The sequence below is a fragment of the Felis catus genome, chromosome B3 (genome assembly GCF_018350175.1).
Source record: "Felis catus isolate Fca126 chromosome B3, F.catus_Fca126_mat1.0, whole genome shotgun sequence".
Lineage (NCBI taxonomy): Eukaryota > Metazoa > Chordata > Mammalia > Carnivora > Felidae > Felis > Felis catus.
Window position 1 is genome coordinate 46,494,272 of NC_058373.1, and position 22,032 is coordinate 46,516,303.

At 40.9% G+C, this 22,032-nt stretch overlaps 1 protein-coding gene across 7 annotated transcripts in view; it reads left to right on the forward strand.

Annotated features, from left to right (window-relative positions):
• The first annotated feature begins 16,169 nt into the window (after nucleotides 1-16,169).
• Nucleotides 16,170-22,032, forward strand: part of ALDH1A2 (aldehyde dehydrogenase 1 family member A2) — a 100,439-nt gene continuing 94,576 nt past the window's right edge. For 2 of the 7 annotated variants that reach the window (XM_006932501.5, XR_002158345.3), the window contains exon 1: nucleotides 16,170-17,000. In XM_006932501.5, coding sequence (XP_006932563.4) covers nucleotides 16,884-17,000 — 117 coding nt within the window. In that variant the 5' untranslated portion in view covers nucleotides 16,170-16,883. Of the gene's footprint in view, nucleotides 17,001-17,703; nucleotides 18,515-20,381; nucleotides 20,510-22,032 lie in introns of those variants that run through there. The other 5 variants (XM_019832353.3, XM_019832354.3, XM_011282900.3 and 2 more) reach the window with 5 other exon arrangements.

Consider the following 22,032-nt stretch of genomic DNA (forward strand, 5'->3'; position numbering starts at 1 on the left):
TGCCTGGCTATTTACAATGTTGAATGGCAATAACATACACATCACTCTTCTCTAGGATTTGCTACCATATAACCCAGGTAATATCTTCATGTAAAGAGGTGTGTGAGGAGGTGGGGGGGGGGGAGTTACTCTAGCTCCCTGTTCTACTAAATCAATTTCTTAGCTTATCATCTAGGCTCTGTCCTTACCATTGGTCTACAGTTATGTTATACTTTTCCAAAATTTGTTTCAGTATTCCTGCCACCATACTAGTCCTGCCTATGTGCCCTACCATGCAGATACAGTTCAAATGCTATCCTTCTTCTGGTTCCCATAGAGATATAACTACTTTATTTTATTTTTTTTTAATATATGAGATTTATTATCAAATTGGTTTCCATACAACAACCAGTGCTCATCCCAAAAGATGCCCTCTTCAATACCCATCACCCATCCTCCCCTCCCTCCCACCCCCCATCAACCCTCAGTTTGTTCTTAGTTTTTAAGAGTCTCTTATGCTTTGGCTCTCTCCCACTCTAACCTCTTTTTTTTTTTCCTTCCCCTCCCCCATGGGTTTCTGTCAAGTTTCTCAGGATTCACATAAGAGTGAAAACATATGGTATCTGTCTTTCTCTGTATGACTTATTTCACTTAGCATAACACTCTCCAGTTCCATCCACGTTGCTACAAAAGGCCATATTCCATTCTTTCTCATTGCCACGTAGTATTCCATTGTGTGTATAAACCACAATTTCTTTATCCCTTCATCAGTTGATGTACATTTAGCTCTTTCCATAATTTGGCTGTTGCTGAAAGTGCTGCTATAAACATTGGGGTACAAGTGCCCTCATGCATCAGTACTCCTGTATCCCTTGGGTAAATTCCTAGCAGTGCTACTGCTGGGTCATAGGGTAGGTCTATTTTTAATTTTTTGAGGAACCTCCACACTGTTTTCCAGAGTGGCTGCACCAATTTGCATTCCCACCAACAGTGCAAGACGGTTCCCGTTTCTCCACATCCTCGCCAGCATCTATAGTCTCCTGATTTGTTCATTTTAGCCACTCTGACTGGCGTGAGGTGATATCTGAGTGTGGTTTTGATTTGTATTTCCCTGATGAGGAGCGACGTTGAGCACCTTTTCATGTGCCTGTTGGCCATCCGGAGAGACATAACTACTTTCTCTTCTGATCTCTGTAGCACTGCACACCTGGTAGGGCACCACTGCGCTCCCTGCTGGCTTGAACACAGAGCTCTTGCATGTGAGGCAATGCTTTATGCTTCTTTATAGCCCTCAGCTCTCAATAGTGCTGCAGTTGTTTTTGTTGCATTATGAAGATGGAATGTAGTCACATATTTCACATATACCACAACTTGTTTAGTTCAACTGTACCCTAATTCTTTATTCCACAGTTTTAAGAATGACTTTGTAACATAGAAAATTGCTATTGTTTTCCTTTGTATTTAAAAAAAATGCAGATCTCCTAATACAAACTTTGACACTTTCTCATGAGGCTATACTCACATTGGCATAAACATTTTCTTGTTTTAAATATTTATTTATTTGGAGAAAGAGAGAGAGAGAGAGAGAGAGAGAGAGCACGAGCTTATAGGGCAGGGGAAGAGATGGAGAGAGAGAATCCTAAGCAGACTAGGGTCTGGCTGCCAGCGCTATGCCAGAATGCAGGGCTCGATCCCATGAACCATGAGATCATAACCTGAGCAAAACCAAGAGCCTAACTGACTGAGCCACCCAAGTGTCTCTCTAGCATAAACATTTTCTAGTGGGGGAAGCAGGGAACATTTCAATGGCTAAAACAGAGTGACCAAAGGAATATTCAGGAATAGAATTTGGGTTTCCTGAATCCTGATCCAGTGCCTTTTCCAAACAAAAACAAAAACTTATGAAAATAAACAGCAAAATCAAAAGCTTTTGCAAAACAAAGGAACCCATCAATGAAATGACAATGCAGCCTAACCAATGGGAGAAGATATTTGCAAATGATATATCAAAAAAGGGGTTACTATCCAGAACTCATAAAGAATTTATAAAATTCAACACCAAAAAACCCCCAGATAATCTGATTTAAAAATGGGCAGAGGACTTAAACAGAACTTTTTCCAAAGAAGACATACAGTTGACCAACAGACAAATGTAAAGATGATCAACACAACTGGTCTTCAAGGAAATGTAAATCAAAACCACAATGGCATATCATCTCCCACCTGTCAGAATGATTAATATTAAAAGGGAAAGACATAAAAAATATTGACAAAGACATAAAGAAAAAGGAACTCTTGTGCACTGTTGATGGGAATGCAAACTGGTATAATCACTCTGGAAAACAGTATGGAAATGCCTCAAAAAGTAAAAATAGAACTACCCTGGGGCTCCTGGATGGCTCAGTCAGTTGAGCGTCCGACTTCGGCTCAGGTCATGATCTTGCAGTTCGTGAGTTAGAGCCCCACGTCAGGCTCTGTGCTGACAGCTCGGAGCCTGGAGCCTGCTTCGGATTCTGTGTCTCCCTCTCTCTACCCCTTCCCCGCTCATGCCCTGTCTTTTTCTGTCTCTCAAAGATGAATAAACGTTAAAACAAACAAACAAACACAGAACTACCCTATGACCCAGCAATTGCACTACTAGGTATTTACCCAAAGATATAAAAATACTGACTCAAAGGGGTACATGCACCCCGATGTTTATGGCAGCATTATCAACAATAGCCAAATTGTAGAAAGAGCCCAAATGTAGAAAGATGAATGGAGAAAGAATATATGGTACACACATACACACACACACACACACACACACACACACACACACACACACACTGGAATATTACTCAGCCATCAAAAAGAATGAAATCTTGCCATTTTCAATGACATGGATGAATCTAGAGAGTAAAAATCCAAGTGAAATAAATCATGCAGAGAGGGACAAATACCACATAATTTCACTTACATGTGGAATCTAAAAAACAAAAGAATAAACAAGTAATAATAGTAACAAGCAGATTCAAATACAATCAACAAACTGGTGGTTGCTGTATGGGAAGTTGGTGGGGATGACAGGTGAAATAGGGATGGGGATTAAGAGGTAAAAACTTCCAGTTATAAAATAAGTAAGTAATGGAGATGAGAAGTACAGCATAGGGAACATAGAAAAAGGAAAACAATGATCACAAGGTAGAGAAAATCTCTACAAGGTTGATTCAATCTGTTAACAGTTGATGAAAACCACTGGAAAAAAAGTCAATTAACATATTAAGTTCAAAATCAAATTGTGTTTCTAGGAATACTTTACACACCTTTTCAGAGAAAAGTTTAAAAATACACAAGGGGAATATCACAGGATAGTTAACAAAAGAAAACAGTTGCCAACTAGCCAAGAGTCTCTGAGAAGTCAAATGGAATCAGGACACAAAGAAACATCAGTCTCTTAAGCCCACAGAGAAAAACGACTCCTTATATCTGGGCCCACCCCTAATAGCATTGAGTCCAGATAAAGAGGACAAATGGAGACCCAAGTACCATACATTTAAATATTTTACAATTTTTATCCAATGTTACCACTTATTAAATATAGTGTTCTCTTCTGATTTAACAAATAGAACTTCATGATGGCAAAATTTTTAAATATAGAAAGCTATACTTTTTATTTGGCTGAAAGCCAGCAAAATATCAAGACTACTGAATTTCATGATCATTGTGTATGTCTAAGTGTTCTGTTGATGTGTCAGCAATGTGTGGGTAACTAATAAAATAAAGACTTGCATGGTTCATAAATTATATATATTATATATTCCACAAAATGCAAAATGCAGCTTTTGCCTTTATTTAATCAAAATCACTATATTGTCATAACCAAGATTTCACATAATTTGATGATATTGCCTGCAGTGATTTAAAGTTTCTTTTAAGAAGGAATTATATTTAAAGTGTACAAATTTTACTATATTTAATCAGAAATGTGAATTAAATAAAAATAGAAATAGTAAAATATTTCTCATAGATGTTTTCAGAAGTTTTCTCTAAGCTATTTAAAATTTTCTATTAAAAAGACAAAATAGAAATTAAAATTAACGAGTATCAAACTTATGAATAAAATTATCCAGTTAAAAAAAATATAATTACAGGGGTGCCTGGGTGGATCAGTCAGTTGAGCGTCCACCTTCGGCTCAGGTCATGATCTCACAGCTCGTGAGTTCGAGCCCCGTGTTGGGCTCTGTGCTGACAGCTCAGAGCCTGGAGCCTGCTTCGGATTCTGTGTGTGTCTCTCTCTCTGCCCCTCCCCCACTCATACTCCATCTCTCTCTCTCTCTCTCTCTCTCCCTCTCTCTCTTTCCCTCTCTCAAAAATAAATAAACATTAAATTTTTTTTTTAAATATAATTACATCTCACAAAATATTTTTGTAAAAATGAAACTATTAGACTCAACATAATGAAGTCCACATGCAAAAAACCCACAGTTAACATCATACTCAATGGGGAAAAACGGAGAGGTTTTCCCCTAAGGTCAAGAACAAGACAAGGATGTCCACTTTCACCACTTTTGTTCAACATAGTACTGGAAGTCCTAGTCATAGCAATCAGACAATGAAAAGAAATAAAAGGCACCCAAATTGGTAAGGGAGAAGTAAAACTTTCACTATTTGCAGATGACATGATACTCTATATAGAAAACCCTAAAGACTCCACCAAAAACTACTAGAACTGATAAATGAATTCAGTAAGGTCACAGGATACAAAAATTAATGCGCAGAAATCTGTTGCATTCTATACACTAATAAGGAAACAGCAGAAAGAAAAATCAAGAAAACAATCCCATTTACAACTGCACCAAAAATAATAAGATACCTAGGAATAAACCTAACCAAAGAGGTGAAAGACCTATCCTCTTAAAACTATAAAACATTGATGAAAGAAATTGAGAACAGCTCAAAGAAATGAAAGACATCCCATGCTTGTGGATAGGAAGAACAAATATTGTTAAAATGTGTATATTACCCAAAGCAATCCAGAGATTTAATTCAATCCCTATCAAAATACTAACACCATTTTTCACAGAAGTAGAATAAAATATTCTAAAATTTGTATGTAACCACAAAAGACCCTGAATTGCCGAAGCAATTTCGAAAAAGAAAAGTAAAACTAGAGGTATCACCATTCCAGACTTGAGGTTTTATTACAAAGCTGTAGTGATCAACACAGTATGGTACCGACACAAACAGGGACACCTAGGTCAGGAACACAACAGAAAACCCCTGTTTCGCTGAAAGAAAATCCAAAGGGAAAAAGGCAGTCTCTTCAACAAATGGTGTTGGGAAAACTGGACAGTTACATGCAAAGAATGAAGTTAAAAAATAATGCTACCTAAAAAATAATGAAATGGGACCACTTTTACACCATACACAAAAATAAATTAAAAATTGATTAAAGACCTGAATGTGACACTTGAAGCCATACAAATCCTAGAAGACAGCGCAGGCAATAATGTCTCTGACATTGGCCACAGCAACATTTTTCTAGATATGTCTCCTGAGGCAAGGGAAAGGAAAGCAAAAATAAACTATTGACAACATCAAAATAAAAAGCTTCTGCACAACGAAGGAAACAATAATAAAACAAAAAAGGCAACCTACAGAATGGGAGAAGTTATTTGCAAATGACATATCTGATAAAGGGTTAATATCCAAAACGTAGAAAGAATTTATACAAATCAACACCCCCAAACCAAATAATCCAATTTAAAAAATGGGCAGAAGAAATGAACAGACATTTCTCCAAAGAAGACATCCAGATGGCCAACAGACACATGAAAATACACGCATCATTACTTATCATTAGGGAAATGCAAATTAAAACTACAATGAGCTATCACCTCACACCTGTCAGAATGGCTAAAATCCACAACACAAGAACAAGGTTGGCGAGGTTGTGGAGAAAAAGGAACCCTCTTGCATTGTTGGTGGGATTGCAAACTGGTACAGCCACTGTGGAAAACAGTATGGCGATCCCTCAGAAAGTTAAAATGAGCCAGTAATCACGCTACTGGGTATTTACCCCTAAAATACAAAACCACTAATTGAAAGGGATACATGCACCTCTATGTTTATAACAGCATTATTTACAATAACCAAATTATGGAAGCAGCACAAGTGTCCATGGATAGATGAATAAAGATGTGGTATATATATACAATGGAATATTATTCCAAAATAATATTCCAAAAATAATGATTCCAAAAGAATGAAACCTTGCCATTTGCAACAACACGGATGGAGCTGGAGAGTATAATGCTAAGCGATATAAGTCAAAGAAAGACAAATACCATGATTTCATCCTGTGTGGAATTTAGGAAACAAAACCAATGAGCAAAGGGGAAAAAAGACAGAGAAAGAGGCAAACCAAGAAACAGACTCTTACTATAGAGAACAAACAGATGATTACCAGAGGGGAGGTGAGTAAGGGAATGGGTAAAATTGGTGATGGGGATTAAAGAGTATACTTGTCATGATGAGCACTGGGTGATGCATGGAATTGTTGAATCACTATATTGTACACCTGAAACTAATATATAACTCTTATGCTAAGTATACTGGAATTAAAAATGAAAGAAATAGGGGCACCTGGGTGGCTCAGTCAGGGGTCTGACTTCAGCTCAGGTCATGATCTGGTAGTTTGTGAGTTCTTGCCCTGTGTCGGGCTCTGTGCTGACAGCTCAGAGTCTGGAGCCTGCTTCAGATTTTCCGTCTCCCTCTCTCTCTGCCCCTCCCCCTCTTGTGCTCTGTCTCTGTCTCTCAAAAAATAAACGTTAAAAATTTTTTTTAATTTAAAAAATGTAACTATTAGAAGTTCTAGAGTTTAGTGTCCGTCTAGCTGCCAAGATAAAGAATATCATACTTTATGTATGTTATTTCTAGACCTTCATATATACAAGTTTTATAGTATTATAAATTATTTAATATTGCAAAATATCCCAGTTAACACACACAACTGATAAGAATACCATGTTAATTTGTGACTACCTGAAAAGCCACCCAGTGGAATACAAAGAGAAGCAAGAACACGGACACTCGGCCCTCTTGGGAAATACTTCTACTTTGGAAGCCTGTTATATTCATACTCTCTGAGAAAAAGGACTTGGCAAGTTAGCTAATTGTCCTTTTCCTCATCTCCACATTTGCACTGCTCAGACCCTGCCTGTGTGTTAATGATGACGATGCTTAACACACTAACCTTCCAGCATTCAAATGTTTTCTTTTGTTTTCAGGACACAGGACAAGGGATGAGGAAGAGCATTTTCTTGGGCCCTGAACTGTGTTAGTGGTGACAGTGGATGTCTAGGGTTCACCGGCACTGAAAGCTAGATCCTGAATGATTTGGGTGCCTGGGTATTTTTATTAAATTTGCTCTTTCTGTACTTGTAACATCAGGGCCCTCAATAGCAAGGGTACCAAGACAGACATCCCTCCTACCCAGGTATTGCTTATGTTTTCTCCTTCCAGGCCCCCTGAGCAGACCTGGTGCCTTTTGTCCCCCCTGTGTTTCTTCTACTGGGAGCAACACGGGGAAGATTTACTCACACAGGCACTGTTTTTCAGATACTGAAGAGAATAAGCCATCCTTGAAACACGGTAAATCTTGTGGGCCTGGGTATATGTGTTGTCAATCATAGAGATTTTCCTTTTGAGGATCAAATTATGAATTCCTTGAGGTGTGACCAGACTTTAAGGTTTTCTTTGTCATAGCCCAGGGAGTCTGGCCAGTGCTAGGCACGTTAGAAACTTTCTTCAGTAGTAGACATAATGAATATCGCAGTAATTCACTTTAAGAATATTTGACAAATGTGTACTTGATTCTATAGCAAGGACATTGGGACTACGCACTTCTGTAATTGAAAGTAAGAAATGTGGTCCTTCTCATAAGTCAAGTGGCAGCTTGAATGTAAGGAGTATGAAGTGAAAAAAGAAAAAAAAGACTTATGATGCCCCAATACAGTAGCATGCACATGTCCTGAAACACTCCTACTGTCACGTCACAGACATGAGTCCAAAGTCACTTGTTCAATTCTTGCCAATGTTGGACCTATCACATGCTTGGGAAGGGAGTTCTGATTATTTTCCCCACAATCTTGCCATCTCTAAAAAGAGTTTTTCAAATGAATTCTAGCTCTCAGCCACCTTTCCTGAAACTCGTGGCTTTTTCATAATTACTAAAAATATCTATTTTTTTCCTAGCCAGAGAAATAAAATACCAGAATTTTAATAACTGAAAATATTGCGGAAGTTCATTTTAGATCTCTGGATTTACCTAGAATTCAAATATTACTGGAATATCCAGTTCCCAAAATAATGTCTGCTTATATTTTCAAATCTATAAAATCCCATGATTTTAAAATGATCCTAAAGAATATTACAGTAAGTTAAAATTCTGTTTTAATTTGTGGTATTAATTTTCTCAGAGTTTATTTTCTTAAGCATTTTTCATGAAAAAGTCAGGTTAGAAAAACTAGATGACCTGAGATGAAAATCTAGAGCTGCACAGTTTTCATACTGAGAAGGGTCTGTGGAGGTGTATTTCTTTTGCGATTCTGATTCCCATATTTCTGGACAGGCAGTTATCTCTGGACCGCATATTGCATTTCCTACGTCAGCCGGCCCCTAAAACTCCTTGCAGGTATTATAGCGCACAGAAATGTTAAAACTGCGAGTTCAAGTTGTTTCACTTCTATAGCAGACTTTCCTTTTTTCATAGCAGCAGCAAAGTTTGAGTCCTTTCAACTGGCAGGCAGATGTTACCCTAGTGCAGCCTCCATATTCATTAGCCTGTAATGAATCTATTAATTGAATATGTAAGTTTGGCTAATTAGATGTAAGACATTCCTTCAGATTTAAAGGGTAATAATAAAAAATTTAAACTGCAACACCAGATCGAGCATTTAAGAGTTGATAAATGTGAACTGGAAAGTGCACAATCCCAATATAAATTAGTTAATTGCCTCTGTTAATTTAGGTGAAATACATTAGCAGAAAGGTCAATCCATTTGAGGCTTGATGTGTTTTTCAAATAGTAAGTTAAAAATAGCAAATCAAAGAGCACTACAGAGTAGGAGGCATGGAATCCACTTTTCCAATCCAGAGGTGGCAGAGTGGATTCAAGTAACTCCTCTGAATTAACCTTCTGTGGGTTAACCGGTGGTTCTTAAAATAGGCTGTGCCTTAATAGACACCTAGAAGCTTTGCTAAAAATAGCAGTGCCTTGGGCCCTACCTTAGACTCGCTGAAATCTTTGGATGTGGGACCCAGCCTCCATATTTTTGTAAAGCACCATAAATGATTATAATTGGAAGCTGGGTTGAAAACCATTGGACTATTCCATGAATATCTGACCCCACCCACTCCCACCACCAACCAAGAAGAAGTGAGGTGACAACATCAATCCACAGTAGGTATGGAAGCATTAGATATATGACCTAATGTCACACACACTTTCTTTTCTTCCTAAGTGAGGGAGAAAGATCAACTGCCCTTGGTCCCTCTACTTTCTCTTCTGGCTAGGTCTGTACCAAAAGGTTTTATACTTGAGGACCTTTAACTTGGATTTGGGAAGTGGGAGGAATCTCAGCTCTGAGTATTTGCTTTTGGGAATTACAATTTTACAAATAGCTATTTTAACCTCTCCAATAACACTAGCTGGGGGGATGGTGGTGCTTGAGGTCTCAGTTATTAAGCGTCTGACTCTTGATTTTGACCCAGGTCTTGATCTCACAGTTCCTAAGTTCAAACCCCACGTCAAACTGTACACTGACACTGTGGATCCTGCTTGGGATTCTCTCTCTCTTCTCTCTCTGTCCCCTGTCCGTCCCCACGCCCCCACCCCGCTCACATGTGCACCTTCTCTCTCTCTCTCAAAACAAATAAAACTAAAAAAAAAAACCAACAACAACCCATTAGCTGGCTTGACACTAAAAGATGCCAAAGGAATTCCTTTTGGGCCCATGTTTTGGAAGCTATTATCTTTCCCACTTGTGTCTTATAACCCCCATAGCACCTAGAAGAGTGTGAGGTCCATGAAAAGGCTGATAAAAGTATTTGTGAATATATTGTTGCCTGTCTGCCACCACCTTTCCCTCTTATTCTACACTGTATCGTCTGACTTCTTTCCTGTCTCATCTGGCCCTTGAATGATGCAGCCTCCCCATCATTCCACACACTTCTTTTTTGTTCTTCATAGATTCCATGTCAATGCTTGGCTCATAATGTATTGTCAGTAAATATTTGTTCAAATGGAGCTATCTGACTGACAGAGGGAGGAAAAATCTATGTTTAGCACCAGCAACCAAGGAGTCCCAGATGCCCTGAAAGGGGGAATATGTATGCCTGAAGCAAGAGATCTGTCCTCTTGGTTTGGGGCTGGATATCCAAATTGGATGTCAGTGTCTTGGCTCTGAATGCCTCCCATTTTTGCCCTGTGCTTTCACAGATTGAACTGGGTGATAGGGAAGAAAGAAGTGGCATTCCCCCTCTGTGGTCAAGACATCTAAAGTGTTCCTCATTGTCTTTTCAATGGCTTGTTCTAGCATGTGAAAGAGAGAGACAATGACTGTTCAGTTACCTCATCTTCTAGTGAACATGAATACGGATCCCTGTCCCAGATATCATCAACGTTCATGTGACAATTCTATATGAACAAAGACCCTTTGGATGAATGACCGCATAAGGGCAGAAAGACTTGGGGAAGGAGCTTATGTTTAAGAATGGGAGAGCCCTAGGAAGGGCTAGGAAGTCATAGCAGTTAAGAGTTATGCGTAGATGTGAGGAATTTTAAAAGTAAAAGCAAAACCGCAAATTACGGAACATGAAAGGAAAACAGAAAAGCCAACTTAACTTAATTACAAAGTAAGCACTTAATGTGGGCAAGAAAAAAAAATTCTGGAACGTGCAACCCTGAGCAACCCTTTCTCACTCCCCATGATAAAATAGCTGCTTCCAATCTGAGACACACCCATATGACTTGCTGTGGTATACTGCATGCTCTGGACTACTCCGTGAGCAGGACGGTAGGGGTCTAAGTACTTCACTTTCTGTGGTAAACTTGGTTAATAAACACTACCATTCTTTCCCTAAAAGTCAAAAGCTTTTTTAATGAAAGTCCCTCTCCTAAATTAACTGCAGCTTTAAATTTTTCTGCATTCTGAGATTCATCCCCCTCCAACCTAATTCAAATTAAAACTGTAACATCTCCAAACATATCTCATCAGTAGCAGATAAAATACACTAAAGCCACACTATTGCTTTTTGACATTTCACATTCATTTGCACATACATGCCATCAACTGCAGAGGGCGCTAATGCCCTTTTCCTCCGGCCTTGCAGAGAAGGCTGCATAGCTGGGATTTTAATTTCTCCCTGTGCCTGTTAAGTTTGATTATTGATAAAGTGCTGAGCTCATCCCTGCCCCTAGATTGAAGTCTCTAAAACATATATGAGGTAGAACTGGGCTTTACAACAAAGACGAATCTAGTTTCCACTTTTAAAATAGTCTCTCGAGGCTCCCAAAAGGTGGAGGATATATTTTAAAGGGAAAGAAGTGTGTTTTGTATCAAAATATTATTTTTGGAGTCATAACCAATTAGGAATCTAATCCCTGCAACCATAAATACCCCTTTTCATAGAATACAGTGACCAGAGGCCACACTGGGGTATGAAGGACTTAATATGTAGAGAATTTTTATGGTTAATAAATGCCACAATCTCAGCCTCTTTTCTTCTAAATGTTGGAAGGAACAGGATAATTAAATGAGTGTTTAGATCCTAAATAAAAAGTTAATATTCACGTTAAATAAAAATATAAGTGAATTTGTTTTACAGAAGTATTTATAATGGGTCTACAATACTTCATTAGGCATTTCTGGATAAAAACATGTAAAGTTCTTTAGATGATTTTTTTAAATAAATTAAATACCATTTCTCTATAAATATACTTTGCATTAAGCTTTCCTGTTAGAGTTTTCAGGAAACATTTTAAATAAAGTAGCTGAGCATATATCCCGTTTGAGATGAATGAGATCATTAGGAAACACTTATATCTGAAATAAGCACTGAGATCATTCTGCATACAACCCAAGGCCCCTAATTTTTAAAATATTTCAAACAATGTGCGCCTTTTAAATCATTAGACTTAGAGACATTTAAGGAACTGATTCAATTAACCCGGAAGAGAGAAATGCTATAATGTGTGATTTATTTTTGCAGATAAATTAAAATGCGAGTATATCTGTTAGAAAAGGTAGGCTGTCATCATGGTTAGTAATGGGAACAGGAAGGCAATTAAGCAAGGCCACCTGAGGCTGCGATAGCCCCTGAATGTGGAAGCTCGGAGTTCAAGCTGGACATTGTTATTGTCAAAACCAAAAGTGTTCCTTGGTTGGGAGGAATCTTTGTGCTCCATTTGGTTTCCTTCACTGATTTTCTAAAGCATGTTTCTCAATTTGTTCCTGCATAACTGCAAAAAAAAAAAAAATCCTAAATTGCTCTGGTTTCATACCTTAAAAAAAAAAAATCAAACCTCACATAAGGCAAATACCTTAAAATTACAACTTTGCATTCTATTATTTAGGTGAGGAAATATGAGGCAAGAATTTATTTTTCTCCTCTACAACTCCAGGATATTGGCTCCACCAGGCCTAATAAATTGTTTTCACAAGGAAATAGATCATGCTGTAGCCTGTGTTCCGTTGTGCAAGGGGTTTTATAAACAACATGTATCCTAAACAATAAATAATTACAGATGGGAGAGGGTGGGAGAAGGAAACATTATAAGGGTGGGAAAAAATGTTTCTTAACCAAATCATGGAAAAGACTGAAATTCAAAATGCTAGATATCAAAAGGTAGTGGTGGGGAAGATCGCCACTTTAACCATTGTGAAATCCAAAGAGAAAATGAGAAAATAAGAAGATAGTGAAGGAAAGAGAAGAAAAGGGAAGACTAAGAATGTGAGAAGAGAGGTTAAAGCAGCCTTACAAGGGAGTTAAAGCAGAGTAAGTCCTATGAACAGGAACAAAGAAAACATATGCTGAAAAAGTAATTATAATTCACTGTTCTTTTCTGCTGAATCTTGTCCCCCATCTTGAATTGGATAAAAATGCACTAGACCTTTTGGAACTGTTTATGAGGAAAAGCTTAGAGATCTCTTTCCTGCCTGGAGAAGAGGGATCTCTTTTTTATGTTTTTAAATTTATTTTTTAAAATTTACATCCAAATTAGTGCAACAATGATTTCAGGAGTAGATTCCTTAATGCCCCTTGCCCATTTAGCCCTTCCACCCTCCCACACCCCCTCCAGTAACCCTCTGTTTGTTCTCCATATTTAAGAGTCTCTTCTGTTTTGTCCCCCTCCCTGTTTTTATATTATTTTTGTTTCCCTTCCTTTATGTTCATCTGTTTTGTCTCTTAAAGTCCTCATATGAGTGAAGTCATATGATATTTGTCTTTCTTTGACTAATTTCACTAAGCATAATACCCTTCAGTTCCAGCCACACAGTTGCAAATGGCAAGATTTCATTCTTTTTGATTGCCAAGTAATACTCCATTGTATATATATATACCACATCTTCTTTATCCACTCATCCACCAATGGACATTTGGGTTCTTTCCATATTTTAGCTATTGTTGCTAGTGCTGCTATAAACATGGCGGTGCATGTGTCCCTTCAAAACAGCACACCTGTATCCCGTGGCTAAATGCCTAGTAGTGCAATTGCTGGGTCATAGGGTAGTTTTATTTTTAGTTTTTTGAGGAGCCTCCATACTGTTTTCCAGAGTGGCTGCACCAGCTTGCATTCCCACCAACAACGCAAAAGAGATCCTCTTTCTCTGCATCCTCACCAACATCTGTTGTTGTTTCCTGAGTTGTTAATGTTAGCCATTCTGACAGTTGTAAGGTGATATCTCATTGTGGTTTTGATATGTATTTCCAGGAAGAGGGATCTATTTACTTGCTCTACCTCACTGTGTAATGAATGCTAATACTTCCATCATACTGTTTCTTCCCTGGGAGAGCTTTTCCAGCCACAGTGCTAGAACTAGAGTCCACAAGCAAGAGATGCCTCAGGGATGAACAAGTCTGTCTCATGCTTTGAGAAGAATATACCTCAACTATTCCTACTTTGTGAGTCTTTCCTGACAGTATTCATTTATCTGTTTAAATTATACAGATTCCCCTTTTCTCATGCTCAACATCTTTTGAGGTTTTTTTAAATGTGTATTTGTTTTTGAGAGAGAGAGAGAGAGAGAGCACTCGAGCAGGTGAGAGGCAGAGAGAGAGGGAGACACAGTATCCAAAGTAGGCTCCAGGCTCTGAGCTGTCAGCACAGAGCCTGATGCAGGGCTCGAACCCATGAACCTCAAGATCATGACCTGAGCCAAAGATGGACACTTAACTGACTGAGCCACCCACATGCCCCTCTTTTGATGGTTTCTTAGCATCTCAAGAATTAAGGTCCTTACAACCTTGAGTCAACTGCCTTGCCAGCCTCATCTGCTGCTGCTCCAGCCACATTGATGCCTCTCTCTCCACCTTCCACCAAAGCATTCTCCAATTGTTATGCCTTTGCTCTTGTGGACCCTCCTACCTATTCTGTACTCTCCTCCCCTGTGGAAGGAAGCTCCACCTCATTTATTTATTTATTTATTTATTTATTTATTTATTTATTTATTTATTTGAGAGAGAGAGAGAGAGAGAGAGAGCGCCCGCATGAGTAGGGGAGGGACAGACAGAGAAGGAGAGAGAGAATCCCAAGCAGGCTCCGTGCTGTCAGCACAGAGCCCGAAGTGGGCCTTGAACTTTCAAACAGTGACATCATGACCTGAACCGAAATCAAGAGTGGGATGCTCAACTGACTGAGCCAGCCAGGCGCTCTCCACCTCTTCCTTTAAGGCCCAGCTCCAAGGTCAGCATTCCCAGAGAGCTGACCTCTTCCTTAGTAGAGTCCCAGATCATACGGTTGTAACTTTTTCCCACAGTCCCTCATAGTGATCTACCTCCCTGTGGGGAAGGGTTCCTGCCCACTGATGGCAAAGGCTATCCATTTTGTTTGTAACCCAAACTCTAGTAAGGCACCTTGCAAAACATGTTTGCAGAATTGTTCCACAAGCACCATTGATTCCCCTTGCTACTATCTTCTCCCCCTCTCCCCAACTAACTCCTGGACTTCGTTTATTTATTTATGTATGTATTTATTTATTTATTTCCTCAATTGTATCTCCAACTCTCCAAGCCTTAAAAAAAAAACTATAGCTCATGAAGATATACTGTCAACTAAAATACAATTTTTGGCCATAGCGATCCTCTGTGAATTGAGATCTACCTATTGCTTAGGCTGAGGTAATTCACTCACGTAAACTTGGGTAGATACTTTGGGTTCTGAGAGGCTGGAATTTATTTCTATAGACCTAATACTAAAGTGAAATATTTTTGTCTATTTTCTACTGTTGGTTAGCATTCAGGCACTGAGTGTTAGGCACTTTTAATTAGGAAAAGTATCCAAGGGGAAATTTCTTCAGGCTGACCCTTAACAGCCAAAGAAATGAGGTTCTAAGGGCTTTGAAAATGGCATTTAAGATAAGAATCAGTAGGCCCCTGTCAAGCTTGCACTGGGAGCGAGGAGCAGACATGACCTATAAAGGTCTTTTTATCTGAAGCCCAGATTTGGCCCACGTAGCCCAAAGCCCATTCTGGGATGGAATCTCTGGATTCTTGACGTACACCTATATGCTGACCTCTAGGATCCCACAAACTAAAAGAAGGCCTGTTGGAGCTAGGTAAACATCTATATTAAAGGGGTATAAATACAGAAGCTCAAACCCAAAGGGGCAGTAAAGCGAGGAACCCAATGTCTGGAGGGACATTCACCTGTTGGCGTGAAAAACAACAGAAAAACAAAACAAGTATATCCTTGAGTTATTTGGGGGCGAAGAGAACGAGGGCTAGAAGGGGGCATCCCAGAAGAAAGACAGAGGGGCCAAGGAAACACGCCAACTCGCTCAGAGGACCGACGCCCTCATCCTGGGGCGCAGCGCGGACCGCCCGGGGCCGTCCCGGCCGGCAGAGGGCAGCAGCTGGGCGGAAAAAGCTGGGCGAGGGCCGCGCGGAGTCGACTGCCTGGCGGGGATACTTAATTTTAAGTGTGGGGCGAGGAACTCGCACTCATCACTGCCTGACCAGGACCCTGCGGCCGCGGTGCACCTCCGGCTCCGTTGAGGGGAGTGGGTGTGTGCTAGGCCGCCTGCCCGAAGAAAGAGAGCGGAGGGCGCCCCCGGGGTCTCCGGGAGAGAAGGGCCCTGGGACGCGAGAGGGAGGGCCCCCTGACGCACCCCCTCCTCTGCCGAGCCCGCTTGGCGCCCCAAGAGCCGCCCTTTGAGCTCCGAGAGCTAACTCCAACGCACCGCGTCAGCCCCCGCCGGTGCGGCTTCTGGGGTTACGACCCACGCCCGACATCCGCTAAGGTGCGCCCCCCACCGCCGCCGCCCGGACGGGAGCGAGGCCGGTCCCGCTCTCGGAGCCCCGAGCGGCCGCAGCGCGGTTCGGGCTCTGGCCGTCGAGGCCGGCGGTGGTGGCGGCTTGGGCCTGTCCCCGCGGGCGAGGTAGTCGCCAGGCGCACTTGACCGTGGGCGCGGAGCGAACGGATCGCGCAACGCGGGCGGCGGGCTTTATGTAAATCGGGGCTGCGCCCGGGCGTCCTAGGTAGGATGGACCAGCCCCCCGCGCCTCGGCCCTCACGTCCAATAAGAAGAGCCCCAGCTTGACACCTGCCTATATACAGGCGAGCGCGCCCCCGGCCCGCCGACCGCGCGCACAGCCCGCACAGCCCACGCCGCGGGCGAGCGAGACCTCGGCCCGCCACCATGACTTCCAGTAAGATCGAGATGCCCGGCGAGGTGAAGGCCGACCCCGCCGCCCTCATGGCGTCCCTGCACCTCTTGCCGTCGCCCACGCCCAACCTCGAAATCAAGTACACCAAGGTAAGCGCCCGGCGAGGACCTGCCGTCCACCGAGGCTTTCTAGAACCTTCCTTCCGTCCCTGATCTGTTAGGGGAGTAGGGCGGCGTGACGGGGTCAGGGGCCGGGGCGTCCGGGGCCAGCCTCTCATCCCTGCGCAGCAGAGGGACGCCCCGTCCTCGGGATTAGGGCTTCCGAAGGCCTGTCGGGGACTCGGGAAGCCTCGGGGACTCGTCCCAACCTGAACGCGGCGCTGGGGGTCGCGGTCAACGGCTCTTCACCCACGCCGCGTTTGCCGCTGCCTCCTGATCCGATTCTCAGGGTCCGGACTGTCGCGGGGGAGGCGTCGGCACCGCTTCGACTCATGGGGGTTAGAAGGGTTCCCGCCAGGTGGGCCACGCAACCCGGCCGCTTTTCCCAGCGGTCCTGCGCCTTCAGGGGCCGCTGGGCTGCTAGTCCCCGCTCGGTCCTCGGAAGCCCGCGGTGCGGAGCGGCTTTTCGGGAGGGGCCGACAGGGCGCGCGAAGCTCGGGCCGCCCTTAACGCATCGCGCCGAAACCTGGACGCTGCCTCCCGGCGCCTCCGGCTTGGGCATTTCGTTCGGCATTTGTAGGCAGTGGCAGTTCTGCTGGACAACGCAGAAACTCTCGAAATTGGTGTGCATTAACGGGCTCGCTCTCAGACTGAAAAGAAATCATTTTTTATAACGAACCCTGACATTTTGGGTTTGCCAAGCAGGATTTGTTGCTGGGCCGTATAAAAAAGGATACGCATGCGCTACCTTCATTAATGGGAATTGAATTCACTTTCTACGAATTCCACATGGAAAAAAATATATTGATTAGATACACGGGGTGATTATAAAGTTATAACATGGTGGGGGGAGAAAGATGGGATTTAATGTCATGTTCCTTGGAGCTCATTTTACAGTTCTCTTGTTTTTCTATTACTTTGAATTGATTTCTACCCCAAATTGTTCCCGATAAACCAAAGCGCGTTTCCCAGACACACAATACGGTTAAAGTTGTTTTCCATCATTCTTACTACAGGATAAACTAAATTTGTTGAGAAGTGTATTGTTTGGTTCTGGCTTAATGGTTGAAAGAGAAATTTTTTAAATATCCGAATTTTGAAATTTTACTTGCATTGAGTTTTAGGATGCAAATCAAGGTGATTCGTGTTCTAAGTGCCCGATTCATGATGGATTTGATGTACCTGTTGGCTTTTTTAGATGGTGTGACAAATTTTTGAAAGCCATTTTAATGGGAGGTCGTTAGTGGTTACAGCCATTTAGGCATTGTTTGCATAACAATAGTGCCAGTGCGTGGCACATCTCTGGGTTTGGGAAGGAGCAGGGAAATACACAGCATAAACGCTTTGTTTTATGAGGGTCGCTAACCTCTCCAGCCCCTCTTTAAAGATCTTAAGATTCAGGATCTCCCTGTGAGACGGGACCCTACTCTCATACTTTGGAAGGTTCGATTTTAGTCTTAGCTTTTCATTGGGATTTTCCTCACAGCCCCGGAAAGGAGTTTTAGGTATGCAGTAGGTATTTCGGAATTTAATTTGGAAGCTCTTCCAGTTCTCTTTTTTCTCCAGCTACCCCCGCTCCCTTTTTCTCTTGTTCTCCCCCAGTAGGAAAGACAACTGATTTATAGCTAAATGAAGCCTTTAATGTGGAGTCTTTTAGCTCGGAGGAGACTTTTATCCAGTATCCACTTTCCCACTTATTGCAAAGAAAAACAATCAGAAATGAAATAATGGATCGAAACTTGACTCTTTTAATTTGTGGGGAGGAGGCGCCTTATTTTTGGCTTGACAAACAACCCTCATAAACACTGAGTAATGCTAATCTAAAGGCAAGCTCTTTTCACAAAACCTTGTTAAATCAGGTATCTGTGAAGATTCCCAGCAGCTTACTCCCCACCCCCCAGCTTTTTAGTGAGACTTCTAAATTTTCTGACACAAGCGTCTTTGGTGAGCAGCTTTTTTAATGTGAAGAGCAGAATCTGCTCTTTTGGTAGCTGAGGCTAATGGTTTTTTTACTTAAAAAGGAAAAATAAGATCCATGGAAAGGTTTTTAAAAACTCACTTATGATCAGAAGTGAGGGATATTATCTTGGTAATTTCAAGCAGAAGAATGAACAAGGTAGAATGACAGTTCGTCCTTTAGAACAGTAGTACCACATTCATGAGAGGGATTTTTGAAAGAGTAATGGTTAAAGAACTACTATGCTGGAGGGCTTGTTGAAGAACACATAGGAAACAAATCCCATGTTTGTGTCACAAAGCCGTGCAGGATAAACAAGATGGATCCTTCATCATTTTTGTCTTGTTGAACGAATGCATCTTTAAGGGTATCACGATAAGATTTGTAAATGTGATTTGGGGACCAACATAAAGCCACTGCCTACGTGTAAATGTCAGATTATGAGAATTTCAAGTTGCATGCATTTAGAAAACTTTGCATTTATGATCTTGCATTTAAGATCTATGATCTTATGTATTTTTCATTTTTTATGAAGGGGGAAGTGGGGGAGATTATTAGAAATAAAACTTACATCTTTGTCTGTCAAAGGTCCAGTGAAAATACTCCAGAATTACGGTTCAGTCCCCATAGATACTGAAAGGGCTTAACTTGTGCTCTTGTAGTGATTTTACATTTAGTTCTTAAAATAAGCCTACCTGTCTGAAGTTCCAGTACCCGATTTAGACTAATGATCAGTGGCAATACCATCATTGGTATAGATCTAGTTTTATTTCCTTAATGCAGCAATCTAGATCCCAGGTTTTAAAAATGATTCCTTATTAAGGAATATGGGGTGTTGTTGTTGTTGTTGTTGTTGTTGTTGTTGTTGTTGTTTTAAAGAAAAGACTGCATTAGTCAAGAAAGCATTAAGTTTACCAACAAGAAGTAGCGAGGTGACCACTTTAAGGCCAAGACAGCGTATACTCTCCTGCTCGGATCCTCAGAAGACTGCTTACCAGCTATTGCAGGAATCTGATTGGTTTTAGGTGTGTTTCTATGAATTAAAACTTTTCTGAGTTGTTTCTGTTTCATCAGTCTGGTTTTTCAAACTTTGTATGGCTGAATATATTATCAGAGTTCACACGTTGTAAAATTAAGGCTAGCACTTTACCGACTGCCCTTAACTGCAGGGGAGATTTCTTCCAGATTCCCAGAAGGTCTTTGGAATCTTTCTGTCTTTATCCCACCCCTACCTTGTCTGTTGTCTCTGTCGAGATGTCTCTTCTGTCTTTACTAGTTTCTTTCTACTGCCACATCCCCATTATACACACGTGCACACACGCAGAGGCATTGTGCTGTCTCTGTGTTGAGCATTTTTTCAGTGACAGTTTATGCCTATAATTGACAGTAACATAAAGGGTTGTGTTTTCTTCCAGCATCTGATTCTGTGAGGAGCTAGAACAGAGGGAAGAAAGGAACATTAATGGAGTACTAACCTACTAAACTACTAAACTAGAAGAGAAAAAATAAAAGACAACTGAAAAGCAGAGCAAATGTGCATTGGGTAACTTCTACTTATTTATTTGTTTATTTAAAATCTTATTATTGAACATTTTCTATTTTCTGCTGTCAATTTCAATTTTGTCCAAAGGATGTTTGGGTGACCACTGAGTGTTGTTAGTATTCCTAACAACAGTGTTCCCTGTTAAGCTAATTGGGCATCTCCCTTCCAGGAGCTTAGGATCTTATTAGAAAGATTGATCGCCAAAAATTGTCAGCATGGCAGTAGTTCGGTTGATCAATGTAGTAACAAATAATGATAAAAAATACATAATGCCACTTACATTGGTTATAGGGTCTAATAGTTTACCTAGCACTTTAATGTGTACCATATCTGATCCTTGCAAAACCTTTTGAAGGAGAGTGAATAGGAAGAAGTAGAAATACTTGATAAGAAAGACTTTGGCCTTGACTTTTAAAAAACTGATGGATCTTTCCTGACCATAATATACTTCGCTTTTCCTAACAGTAACATACTTTTTTTTTTTTTTCTTTTGAGAGAGAGAGAGAGAGTTTACATCTTTATTTTTTGTGTGTGTTCTTTCTGTTGCAAACATGGGGAGAATATGTGCTGGTCTACTCTTCTAAGGAAGAAGCTACATCATGTGGCTTTTGATTCCCTGACTTTAAATTAACTACTTTTTATGTTCTACTTTTTTTTTTAAATCAGATTCTTGCCTATTTCAGAGATTCTTTTTTTTTTTTTTTTTTTTTTTAATGAGAGAGAGCACGCAAGCACTCAAGCGGGGCAGGGGCAGAGAGAAACTGGGAGACAGAATCTGAAGCAGGCTCCAGGCTCTGAGCTGACAGCTCAGACTTGAGGCTTGAACCTATGAACTGTGAGATCGTGACCTGAGCCATTGGATGCTTAACAACTGAGCCACCCAGGTGCCTTGCAGAGATTATTTCTTAAAACATGGTGTGGGTCTGATTGTTTCCAAATCTCTAATCAAGATTGTTTTTATCATAAATTATGAATAACACCTCATGTTTATAGGAACCTCAGATTTGCAAAAGATCTGTATTGCTAAACAACTTTATTATAGGGCTTGAAATAGATAATTCTCTTGGAGTCCTGCCCTGATGCCTTCTGTACAGGATTCTGCTACCATATGGAATCATCATTTGCTGAGGCAATTCTGTCGTCTATTTCTATAAAATGAGGAATAATAGATTTTCTATTTGAGGGTAGAAGATACTCTGAGAGGCCTGTTCTGTGTGTGAGGTCTGATTTCCTTGCAGCAAGGCTTAAGAGAAGCCAGGCATGCATAATATAAGTTCTCTGTTACATTACACAAGCACAGTGATCAAATACATCTCAAATATGAGCAGACCAAAAACATCTCAAATACCAACATATGCACTTCTGTCTCTAGTCTTTCGCAGTCGGATAATGAAATAGAAATACTGGTGTATATTTTTGTCTGCTTTAATTATCTCAGTGACAGCTTGTGGTAGTCAACAAACTACAGACTATCTGTGTGATGTTGTAAATAAAACTTTATTGGAACACAGACACACTCATTC